Genomic DNA, 13,082 nt, shown 5'->3' on the forward strand with positions numbered 1-13,082 from the left:
TGATTCTATTTGGGTAAACGCCATCAGTAGTGCTATAACAGAAGCAGCTTATCATCACGGTTTGGGAAATGAAGTCAACAGTGCTATCTCAGCAGGAGCTTCTCATCATAAGTACCAAGCAAATTTTACTGCAGCTCAGGGTAACGACAATGTCTCACTATAGTATTAACATCTCAAATATTGAAATGGTATGTGACAGTTTACCTAGAGGAGGAAAAACTTTTTCTGTGCAGAGTATTCCAACCAGCTACCGGCTGCTTTACAACAGACGTGCTCCATTGCGGCATCGATGGGACATGCCTCCTTGGCACCCAGCAGCTATGTTAACACACATTCCGTGGGACCTCCAAAGCCTCCACTGCCAGTTATCGCTTCCAGCAGTCCTGCTGCCACAGCAGGTGCCAAACCGGTGTCAGTTTCGGCCTCGTCGAGCCCGACGAGGCCCTCGACCGGTTCGGGACCGACAATCAGCAAGCGGGCTCGCACGGCGTACACTTCGCAGCAGCTGATCGAACTGGAGAAGGAGTTCAGCATCAACCGCTACCTCTGCCGCCCACGGCGCATTGAGCTGGCAGCTCAGCTGGGTTTGACTGAGCGCCAGATCAAAATCTGGTTCCAGAACCGTCGAATGAAGTACAAGAAGGAGAAGAAGGCCAAGGAAGCAAGTAAGGGACCATTTGCATCACTATTACCAAGCATGGTGTGCCAGCTCAAATGGATATTATCATATAAAATTGATTTTCAAGCATAAAAATATCTACTTTCTACCCATAGTGGTCATTTATTTGTAAAACTCTGCATTTGTGTACTGCTGATGCTTAAATGATCTGCAATCGTATATCCCAGAAAACAGAATCTTAATTTGGTGACAGTTAAAGTATTATAATCATGCCAGAAAAGTAATAAAACTTTCTTAAAAGTTAACAACTGGTTTTCTGGGAATGGGCTGTAACTTCCTGCACGATGATGATGATGATGATGATGATGATGATGATGATGATACAGACTTTGAGGGATGATGAAGATGGGTAAATATATCAATTTGAGGTAAGGGTCCTAAGTATGGAAATGACAGAGTTCAGAGTTAAAGTGAAAATCATTCCGATACCCCAGACAGTGGAATGAAAGTACTGGTTCTGTTCCCAGAATGAAATTTTCACTGTCCAATGGAGTGTGCACAGATATGAAACTTCTCTGACAGATTAAAAGTGAGTGTCAGACCGAGACTCAAACTTGGGACCTTTGCCTTTCAGAGGCAAATTTTCTACTCGCTGAGCTACCAAAGCACAACTCACAAACTGCTCCCACAGCTTTATTTCCACTAGTACTTCGTCTCCTACTTTCCAAACTTGCTTTGGCAGCTCAGTTGGTAGAATACTTTCCTGTGAAAGGCAAAGGTCCGGAGATCAAGTCTCGGTCTGGCATACAGTTGTAATCTACCAGTTAAGTTGCATATGGTACTGTTGTTGGTAAGATTGTAGAATAGGCAACTTTCAGAGGTGGTAGTGGGTCGAAACAAAAAAGAAAAGATCTAGCAAACAGTGTCTAAAATGCATAGCCTAGGAGCCGTAAGCATCTGTCCAGTGTAAGAGTACTGAAGATGAAAAAGCACTCACAGCTTGTACGATACGTGTTTAACACCGTAATGTGTTATTGGTCCATACTATAACCTCTGAAAATTGCCCACCCTACAATCATTGCAGCAAGCAATACCAGTACATGTATTCCACTCTGAAGTATTACAAAGATGTTCACTTACAACTTTCAACTTGGTCATTTCCAGATAAGGATTCCTTACCACAGACAGATACAGTTGCTCTTTCCCAATATCCATGAAAGCCTGTAGCATCATCACAGAAACATCCTGTATCAAATTTAGGTCTGCACAAGGCCTGACGACACAGAAGTTTTATACATAGGTAAATCAATAAATGGAACAGAATGTTACAATTTTTTTTGGGTTTCATGTTCAGAAACATAGCTTGCTAAAACACTAAAGCTCTGCAACACTTGTGGCCTATTCTCTTGCAGTGGAAGCTGCAGAGGCAGCAGGCAGTGACCAGGAGCTCTCCGCCCACCGTCGTCAATCGTCAGCACGCAGCACACATTCTCAGCAGAAGAGCACGTCATCTCCCCCACCACTAAAGGGCCTGGCCAACCCTGGGCCATCAGCTGTCATATGTGCTACCATGCCAACAGCAGCAGCAACAGCAGTTGGAGGTGGTGGGGGATGTACACTTGATGGGTATCAGGTGAGCTGTCTTTTCCGTTTTGTGTGTTGCAACATACCACCTCCCGACCTTATAACCTGTACTGTATTAAGTCATTTATGCTAGTGTACTAAATACATTTCACACAATAGAGAACATGCTTCAGAATCAGCCCACCTATGGAATATATCCTCAATGTAATGCCTTCAAAACTGGATGTCTGGTAATTGTTACATCTTTGATCACCTGGATTCTGTGAACCAATCCATGATGGCAGTAGTCATTCCACACAAACAGTTACTTTTATAGGGTAACTATGCATGTATTAGCTGCGGAGAGAAAACTTAAGTGCAAAAATTAAAATGAGCTACTTAATTGTATACTGAGGAACTGATTTTAAAATAGCTAGGAATCAAATAATGGTACTGAGAAGAGTCATATGAAACATAAACTGTATTTGTCTTAGGAGTTTGTCACATCACAATGTCCGAATAATCTCTCCTCCATTTTCAAGCCGTGTCAATTCTAATAAAATTCTTAAGTTTTTGATGGCAATCTCCGCAGTGGTCATCAGGAGTAAAAACTAATGAGTACTGGGGCTGACAAAGTTTTCCAGTTACGCAGGCAAGATTGCAGCATCTGGCACCAATGAGAGAGGGCCGAAATGACATATATGCAGAAGGTGAGTTGGGCAGCTCATAGCAGCTCCGGCCTGCCCCGGGAAGAAAAGATGTATGCTTGACACTTGCAGTGATGAGGGTGTGGCAGTTTTAAATGTCTGTTTACCTCTGGTGCCACTTCACATCAGCCAGTCATGCAGTGTGCCAGAGTTGCTATGAGGCTGCCCAACTGACCTTCCATACATGTTCCATTTCGGCCTTCTCTGATCAGTGCCAAATGCTGCAGTCGTGCCTACACACAGAGGTGACAAACATTGTAGGATACCTCCTAATACCAGACCAGTCCTCCGTGTGCCTGGCATAATACAGCAACCTGACATGCCATGGGCTCAACAAATCATTGGAACTCCCCTGCAGAAATATTGAGCCATCCTGCTCCTGTAGCCATCCATTGTGAAAGGGTTGACAGTTCAGGATTTCGTGCATGAACTGAAAACTTCATTATGTCCCATAAATTTTCAATAGGATGCCTGTTGGGGGATATGGGTGACCAAATCATTTGCTTGAACTGTCTAGAATATTCTTCAAACCAGTCGTAAACAGCTGCAGCCCTTCGACATGGCATCATTGTCTGGGAATACGAAGTCATGAATGGCTATAAGTGGTCACCAAGCAGCCGATACTAACCATTTCCTATCAATGATTGGTTCAGTTTGACAAGAAGACCCAGTCCATTCCATGTCCACACAGCCTGTACCATTACGGAGCCACCAGCAGCGTGTACAGTGTCTTGTTGACAGCCTGTGCCATGGCTTCATGGGATCTGTGCCCCACTTTATCCAGCTTCTGCCAACTGCAATTGGGACTAATCTGATCAACTAGTCATCTAAGGTCCAACCAATAGGGTTACAAGCCCGGCAGAAATGTTGCAGGCGGTGACATGCTGTTGGTTAAGGCACCCGTGCACGTCATCTGCTGCAATGGCCCATAACACCAAATTTCACCATCCTGCCATAACAGATATGTTCATCATAGGTCCTCATTGATATCTACGGTTATTGTTTGTTTGTTAGCACTGACATGCTAAGCAAATGCCGCCATCTGTGTCATTAACTGAAGGCTGTCGGCCACTAAATTGTCTGTGGTAAAAGGTAATGCCTGATATTTGGAATTCTTGGCACACTCTTCACAGTGTAGTCTCAGAATATTGAATTTCCTAATGATTTACAAACTGAAATGTCTCGTGCATCCAGCTCTCAATTACCCTTTTGCATTCAGAGTCCCTTCATGCCTGTCATGTGGTCATAATAATGTTGGAAAACTGATACAAATGACAGCTGCCCAATCATCATCTCCTGTTCCCTCAGTCTGTCGTCCATCTCCCAGAATGCCGGCCCCGGTCGGGTTGTACGATCGCAGTTAGCATCAGAGAGCTTCTCTCCGGGCTTGGGGTTTTCCCTTTTCCACTTCTTTTCCGGGCCCCTCTGTGTACACCCCCGTGGTGTGTGCCGTGCCCATGCCTTCGGCTCTAATTGGCACAGGGCCCGAAGGACTCGGTCCCTCCTGAGGCCTTCCACCGTCGCTTTCTTTCCATCCTTGCCACGTACCAGGGCTTTGGTGTTGTCTACACTGACAGTTTCATGGTTGCTGGTGGTGTCGGTTATGCTCTCACTCTAGGGAACCGTTACAAATAACACTCATTGTCGGCTGGCTGCAGCGTTTTCACTACTGAGCTAGTCACCATTTCTCGTGCCCTGGAGTATATCCTCTCTTGCTCAGGTGAGTCCTTCATTACCTGTAGCGACTCCCTGAGCGGTTTACGAGCTATCGACCAGTGTTTCCCTCCCTCTCGTCTGGTGATGGCTATCCAGGAGTCCCTCAATACTCTTGCCCGTTGTGGCCGCTCTGTGGTCTTTGTGTGGACCCCTGGTCATGTCGGCATCCCGGGCAATGAACGTGTTGACATGGGGTCAAACAGGCTGTCGGTGCACCAGCCTTATCGATTGTGCTTTCAGAGAGTGACCTCAGAGCAGTTTTGCGGCAGAATGTACTTCACACCTCGGGTGAAGAATGGCGCACCCTGCCTTCACCAGACAAACTTCAGGCCATCAAGGAGGCTACCGGTGTGTGGCACTCCTCATTGCGGGTCTCTCGCAAGGAGTCTATTGTCCTCTGCCGGCTGCGCATTGGGCGCACCCGGATGAGGCACAGCCACTTATTTTGCCGTGAAGACCCACCTCTATGTCGCTGCGGATCCGCTTTGATGGTGGTCCACATTTTGTTGGCTTGTCCCCTTTTAGCTGTGCTCAGGCACACATTTGTGCTGCCTGATACACTCCCTGCCCTTTTAACAGATGACTCTGCCGTGGCTGGCTTAGTTTTGTGTTTTATTCGGGCAGGGGGCTTTTATCATTTAATCTGAGTTTTTGTCATTTTTTTGTTTTGAGTCTGGCCTTTGGCCTACGATTTTAGACTGGGTTATTTCATTAGTGTGTTTCTAGGTGGTTGGCTTTTCCTTTTTTGTCTCTATGGTCGGCGAACCGCTGTCACACTCTGTGTGATTTTAATTCCTTTTGTCTGGTCTCTGTCTGAGTCTTGGGGTGCACAAGTCATCAGTAAGCAACCTCCTTTGTAGACTGACTGCATTTTTCTAGTATTCTACCAATAAACCTGTCTTCCACCTGCTTTACCAACAACTTGAGTCCATGTAATCACTCCACTTCATAACCCTACAAAGTGTTAGACCCAGTTATTTGTATGATTTGGCCAATTCCATTTGTGACTCATTGGTATTATAGTCAATGCATCCACATTTTTTTTGTTTTTTGAAATGCACTGTTCTACATTTCTGAACATATAAATCAAGTTGCCAAATCTTGCACCATTTTGAATCGTACAAATGTCTGATTGAATATTTCTCTTAAGCACTAATTAGCATGCTTATGTTGATGGTGTGCCTCTGTAGGGAATGACATGACATTTATCAGTATGAAATAAATGTAAATTGGGGAAATAGCTCAATGATACGGATGTTTTCACATAATCCTTTGCAGTAAAATCCTTTGAATCACATAGTCACTCCTATGTGTAACTGAGCACTGTTTGGTGAGACAAACTTCTTGGGTCAACTGAGCCTACTAGTACCAGATGGCAGCTTTGTACCACAATGTAATGATGTGCCATGTGAGACCAATCATGAACAGAAAGCTAACAACAATTCTTTGAGTCTACATTAGTTTCTGAAATGTGGATTGAAGAGACATATTAATCTGAATTGTACATCAAGGTCTAGGTTAGTTTGGAGAAGAAATGAAGGAAGATCAGGGTTCAAAGTTCTGTTCTGTCAGTGTTGATGCTACTAGAGAGTGAGCACAATTTCACATTGTTTCAAAGAATGGGGAAGGAAATCAGGTTTTCCCTTTGACAAGAACCATCCCAGTATTCAGGAAAACAGAGGAAAACTTAAATCTGGATGGCAAGATGCAGATTTCAACCATCATCATCTTGAATGATAGTCAATTTTATTAACCACTATGCTATCTTTCACAGTTAGTCGGGCTGGAAGGTGACAGTTTGGATGCGAGTTGTAGTAGTATCAGACCCTTCAGTTAATTGAGCTTCCCTGTCTATGTTGATAGCGGGATGAGCTTGACGCAGGCCGCGTTTGTGAATCTGATTAGTGGCTAGTGCCTGGCTTATCAGTCAGCAAGTGTGTTAGTATTCTGCATTCACTTATGTAGTTTCGATTAGTAGTCTTATTCTTTACTGACCTTTAGCTGGTTTGTGATGAAGATGTGCTGAAGATGTCACAGAGGACACGGACATTTTATCTGCTGTGTACAAAGGATTATTTAAAGGACTGTGCATCAGATATTCTACACATACTACAGATATAATTTTAGAGGCTTGTTAGCTCGATGGTGGTCAGATCATAATCTAGCTATCCGGAGTTCAATCCCAGGACAGAGAACCTTGTCATTTACTGCTTGTGACCTGTGTAAATAATTTATTAGAAAAAGGTTAGTTTAAGATTAGTGGAAGAGAATAGGATACCATATCAAATAGAACCATGCCTAGGAAAGAACTAGTGTTCTGGTTTATGACAGCTTCTAATTTGCTGCTGTGTTAATTGATTTGGGAGTGTAAAAACGTCATCACTGTCGAAACCAGTGTTCGAAATTTACACTTTAACATGTAAATTAATTTGATGTATGAATTCCTAAGTTGTTTCTCAATCACTTCCAGTGTGGTCATGTGGTGCATAACTGAGCAATTTTATACACTGTCTATAGATAAGGAGTGTGTGTGTGTGTGTGTGTGTGTGTGTGTGTGTGTGTGTGTGTGTGTGTGTGTGTGTGTGTTTTTGCGTGTACGTTGATTATTGTAGCTGCAAGGAATGATGTTGATTAATGAGGTGATATTTTACAGAACCCAGGTCCAGACTTCAATGAGTTGCTTGTGACACACAAGCCGGTCCAGCAGACTCCACACGTATCACCTCCAGTACAGATAAATCCAAACTTTACACCAGCTGAGGCTTATGACAGCTCAAATTATTTCTCACAACAGGTGAGTGATAAAATATGTAAAATAGGTTCTTTATACACTACTGTCCATTAAAATTGCTACACCAAGAAGAAATGCAGATGATAAATGGGTATTCATTGGACAAATATATTATACTAGAACTGACATGTGATTACATTTTCACGCAATTTGGGTGCATAGATCCTGAGAAATCAGTACCCAGAACAACCACCTCTGACCGTAATAACGGCCTTGATATGCCTGGGCATTGAGTCAAACAGAGCTTGGATGGCGTGTAGAGGTACAGCTGCCCATGCAGCTTCAACACGATACCACAGTTCATCAAGAGTAGTGACTGGCGTATTGTGATGAGTCAGTTGCTCGGCCACCACTGACCAAACGTTTTCAATTCGTGAGAGATCTGGTGAATGTGCTGACCGGGGCAGCAGTCGAACATTTTCTGTATCCAGAAAGGCCCGAACAAAACGAGCAACATGGGGTCGTGCATTATCCTGCTGAAATGTAGGGTTTCGCAGGGATCGAATGAAGGGTAGAGCCACTAGTCGCAACACATCTGAAATGTAACGTCCACTGTTCAAAGTGCCGCCAATGCGAACAAGAGGTGACCGAGATGTGTAACCAATGGCACCCTATACCATCACGCCGGGTGACACGTCAGTATGGCGATGACAAATACACACTTCCAATGTGCGTTTAGCGCGATGTTGCCAAACACGGATGTGACCATCATGATGCTGTAAACAGAACCTGGATTCATCCGAAAAAATGTTTTGCCATTTTTGTACCCAGGTTCGTCGTGGAGTACACCATCGCAGGCACTTCTGTCTGTGGTGCAGCGTCAAGGGTAACCGTAGCCTTGGTCTCCGAGCTGATAGTCCTTGCTGCCGCAAACATCGTCGAACTGTTCGTGCAGATGGTTCTTGTCTTGCCACCATCACCATCTGTTGACTCAGGGATCGAGACGTGGCTGCATGATCAGTTACAGCCATGTGGATAAGATGCCTGTCATCTCGACTGCTAGTGATACGAGGCCACTGGGATACAGCACGGCATTCCGTATTACCCTTCTGAACCCACCAATTCCATATTCTGCTAACAGTCATTGGATCTTGACCATTGCAGGCAGCAATGTCGCGATACGATAAACCGCAACCGCAATCGCGATAGGCTACAATCCGACCGACCTCTTTCAAAGTCTGAAACATGATGATATGCATTTCTCCTCCTTACACGAGGCATCACAGCAACATTTGACTGGAGAACTGCTGTTTGTGTACGAGAAATCGGTTGGAAACTTTCCTCATCTCAGCACGTTGTAAGTGTCGCCACTGGTGCCAACCTTGTGTGAATGCTCTGAAAAACTAATCATTTGCATATCACAGCATCTCTTTCCTGTCGGTTAAATTTCATGTCTGTAGCACGTCATGATCGTGGTGTAGCAATTTTAATGGCCAGTAGTGTATTTTACAATTGGAATGTGATCTATGTTTTGTAGGTATTTGACTTTGAAAGTAAACTACCTTCGTGTCATTCTTTATTTTATCCCAGCATATTATACATCAAATCAATCCTCAGGTGTAGGTGTACTGCCAGTTGTTAATGGACAGAGTATGCAACATATCTTAGTTTGATCCTGTCACAGTTCTAAAGTGCAGTGTTGAACTGACTGCCCACTGTTTAGGGAGGGTTATTATATCTACTTCTTTGACACCCATTGCTGCACTACTTCTGAGTGTTCGATCCATGGAAACTAAATGGATTATTTTGTCACTACCTTCATACTTCAATATCTTACGTTCTAAAACTAAACAACTTAAATCTTCATCCGCAAACTGTAAAAAAATTGCTGTTACTGGGTGAGACACTGTAAAACATACATAAGTTTTCAACATAAATGAAGACTGATTGGAATAGTTGGCTTAAGGTTGATTTTCACAACTGTGGTCCTTAAAATGGTTATATATGCCATTAATTTGTTTTCCCATTGCAGCAAAAGCATGTTGTCTGTTTACATCAGTCTGTTCCCGCAGCAAGATTAAGAGATCATATGCAATAATTAGGAAATGAAAAATTTCTATGGATCAGTTCATTACCATCCCATGTAGGCTTTCACGGCCGGCGTCTTCATCAGTAAACACTTCCGGGCTAAGTTGCCGTGGTCGATCTGTAGAACTTCTTCTCCCTGACGTTTCGTTCTCAACTACGGAGAACATCTTCCGAGGTGAGTCGACGACTGGCTGCTAGGAGCTGGGGCCGCCGCTTATCCACAAACATCAATACAATTTTAATCGTAAAGGAGGAGGATTAAATTTGGACAAGATATGGCGGTCGATATTGCATCAATCACGTGACAATTGATTGCCTGCAATCGAGAGAACAGCCAGAGATAGCTACACATCGACGCCACGTGACGTGCTGTGGCGCCCTCTACGATCTCCATATAAGCGGCAGCCCCAGCTCCTAGCAGCCAGTCGTCGACTCACCTCGGAAGATGTTCTCCGTAGTTGAGAACGAAACGTCAGGGAGAAGAAGTTCTACAGATCGACCACGGCAACTTAGCCCAGAAGTGTTTACTGATGATGATCAGTTCATTAGTTCAGAAATGTAAAGTTACGTACTTGGTAAACCAGAATATTGTAATCCTGTGGCTAAAATGTGTCTGACTGAGAACTAAAATTAGTCATACAAATATCTAGGTGTGTCAATAGGTGGAGAATAAGAAAGTTGAAACTTCCTGGCAGATTAAAACTGTGTGCCGGACCGAGACTCGAACTCGGGACCTTTGCCTTTCGTGGGCAAGTGCTCTACCAACTGAGCTACCCAAGCATGACTCGCGCCCTTGCCCGCGAAAGGCAAACATCCCGAGTTCGAGTCTCGGTCCAGCACACAGTTTTAATCTACCAGGAAGTTTCATATCGGTGCACACTTCGCTGTAGAGTGAAAATTTTATTCTAGAATAAGAAAGTTGGTTGCAGGTAAAGCAAGTGTCAGATTCCAGTTAGCGCTCTAGGTATACAACGAAAATTATTTGCAAAACAGTTTTATGATATGTCTAGTGGTGTAGGGTGCACATACTAAACAGAACTGTAGATATTGAACATACATAATAAAGACAGCAGGAATGGACTGATCTGTGTGACCCCAGAGAGAACCTCATAGAACTGACATAACATTTGAACTGGTAGACACTTCAAGATATCAACTATATCAAAAAATTGTGCTTAAAAAGTTTGAATAACCAATATCAAGTTGGGAATCTGAAAATTTACTATAGCGCCCTAGGTATCAGTGCTGTAAGGACTGCGAATACAAACTCACATTAAATACAGTGCCCAAAGTTGCATGGAACTGATCATTTGCAATGCTACACATGTGACTGGAAGTAACCAAGTGATGTAGGGTAATGGGGACTTCCATCTGCTACACTTTTCAGCATGTTGTATGAATATTGACACAACTTTCTATTTTCATTTATTTTTTACTGAGCCTGATGAACTAATAATTTTAGTTTATTGATGACACCTTCTGGTCTTATTAAAAATGTTGTCTCATTATTTCTGCAATGCCATTAATGCATTAACTGATCTTAAATTTGCAACCATCATTTACTGATAAATTTTCTTCAAATTTACTGCAGCAAGTACTGTTTATAATCAGTGCCTAATTTTTAATCTGATCAATTTTCATATGTGAAACAGTTGTTGATTTTTGGATTGTCTTCTGTTTCCAGATGCAATATGACTACTTACAACCAAATGTTTCTGAGGATAGACTACAGCATTACCAAATGCATGTTCCACCACAAGTGTATCAGCCAACATTCCAGTCAATGTTGCCTGCAGGCTTTCCACAGCCAGATGACCTTCTGTCGGTGCTACCTGGCTCTTCCATGGACATCAAGCCACCGGTAATTCAAAAAATGGAGCATATGGATACATACCAGGAACCTCTGCAGGCAGGTTTGGTACCCGCATACAAGCAGGAGATTTTTTGGGACCACCAGGATCAGCAACAGCAACAACAACAACTACGCCCACCACCCGCATATCCGGACAACTACGCTGAGAATAACAGCAGTGCCAGCTACTCCACTGTGTCTCCGCCGAGCTTGACAGAACTTTAATATCGGAGTTTGGATGCATTACCAAATGCATGTTCTACCACAAGTATATCGGCCAATGTTCCAGTCAGTGTTGCGCGCCGGCTTTCCACAGCCAGATGACCTTTTGTCGGCGCTACCTGGTTCTTCGATGTGCATCAAGCCACCGATAATTCAGAAAATGGAGCATATGGATACAGACCAGAAACCTGTGCAACCAGGTTTGGTATCCACACACAAGCAAGAGATTTTCTGGGACCACCAGGATCAGCAACAATGCTCACCGCCTGCCTATCCGGACAACTATGCTGAAAATAACAGCAGTACAGCTACTCCACTGTGTCGCCACTGAGCTTGACAGAACTTTAATATCAGTGGTTTGGATGCATTACCAAATGCATGTTCCACCACAAGTATATCAGCCAGTGTTCCAGTCAGTATTGCCTGCAGGCTTTCCACAGCCAGATGACCTTCTGTCAGTGCTACCTGGCTCTTCCATGGACATCAAGCCATGGATAATTAAAAAAATGGAGCATATGGATACATACCGATGTTTGGTACCTGCATAGAAGCAGGAGATTTTCTGGGACCACCAGAATCAGCAACAGCAATAATGTCTGCCACCCACGTATCTGGACAACTATGCTGACAATAACAGCAGTGCCACCTACTCCACTGTGTCACCACCGAGCTTGAACGAACTTTAAAATCAGTGGTCTGGATTACAAAATTTTATTTCAGAACATTGCACTGTATCCCTTATTCACGTAACTTGTACATCCAGTGCTTTTTATATTTTTCAGTAATGGTATTGACTATATTCAGAATGTTTTTTTCCTTATTGCAATTGAAAGTTTACTTTGCTTTGATACTCCTCTACATCAACATCATGGCTTTGTCACAGTCATGAAGAATTTATTAAAACACTTTGGTATTTGAGCTTGGTAATAAGGCTATCATCCACTTAAATCTTAGATAATTTGTGATTAGTAATTACTGTGTAAACAAAATTCAATAGGCATGACATGTTAAGTAATAAAACAGAACTGATCTACAGAAGTGAAGACTAAAATTTTTGTACCTTGTAACCACTATTCTAAGGTAAATGTAAAAGTAGTTTTAAAGCAGTATATGTTCTTCTTTACACTTTGTTTCCTTGTCCCTTTTAAACAATACTGACAACAAAGACAACTTTAATGCCTATCAAATGATAGCAACTAGTTACCCAACTTACAGAAATAACAGGAGGATGACGAAAGCAGAAATAATAAAAAAAAAAATATAATAATTTCATCAGTTCATTTGCTTTCCATGTTGCTGAAACTACCATGCCATGTTGCATATAAGGCAGTCTAGTTAACTGTCAACTTAAGACATACAGTCTAGTACAATTACATTTCCAGTAACAATTTGATTATTGTTTTTGCTGGATTTGGGTGCTCAAAATTTCTTGAAATTCATAAGAAACATTGTTCTACACAATGGACCCTCATAAACTATTTTTTTTTTTAATAGAAAACTTTGACTCCATAATTGTTTTGAGATATTTCTTTGAATGCAGAGATTTTTCCATTGGTCCTGAAAGGCACTATTCACATGCTCATT

The 13,082-nt window shown here is 42.8% G+C and overlaps 1 protein-coding gene across 1 annotated transcript; it reads left to right on the top strand.

Moving 5' to 3' along the window:
• The first annotated feature begins 289 nt into the window (after nucleotides 1-289).
• On the top strand, nucleotides 290-11,501 carry LOC124719102 (homeobox protein Hox-A2b-like). Its single transcript, XM_047244794.1, has 4 exons — nucleotides 290-665; nucleotides 2,032-2,252; nucleotides 7,259-7,399; nucleotides 11,109-11,501. The coding sequence occupies exons 1-4, from the start codon at nucleotides 290-292 to the stop codon at nucleotides 11,499-11,501; spliced, it is 1,131 nt and encodes a 376-aa protein (XP_047100750.1).
• Nucleotides 11,502-13,082: the final 1,581 nt, after the last annotated feature.

Source organism: Schistocerca piceifrons, chromosome 10 (assembly GCF_021461385.2).
Source record: "Schistocerca piceifrons isolate TAMUIC-IGC-003096 chromosome 10, iqSchPice1.1, whole genome shotgun sequence".
In the NCBI taxonomy this organism is placed as follows: domain Eukaryota; kingdom Metazoa; phylum Arthropoda; class Insecta; order Orthoptera; family Acrididae; genus Schistocerca; species Schistocerca piceifrons.

Excerpts from the sequence above, each read along its gene's own strand:
- LOC124719102 (XM_047244794.1), top strand. The coding sequence starts at position 290 with ATGGGACATGCCTCCTTGGCACCCAGCAGCTATGTTAACACACATTCC. Across the intron at positions 666-2,031 it reads GAAGAAGGCCAAGGAAGCAA|TGGAAGCTGCAGAGGCAGCA; the intron begins GTAAGGGACCAT and ends ATTCTCTTGCAG. Across the intron at positions 7,400-11,108 it reads CAAATTATTTCTCACAACAG|ATGCAATATGACTACTTACA; the intron begins GTGAGTGATAAA and ends TTCTGTTTCCAG.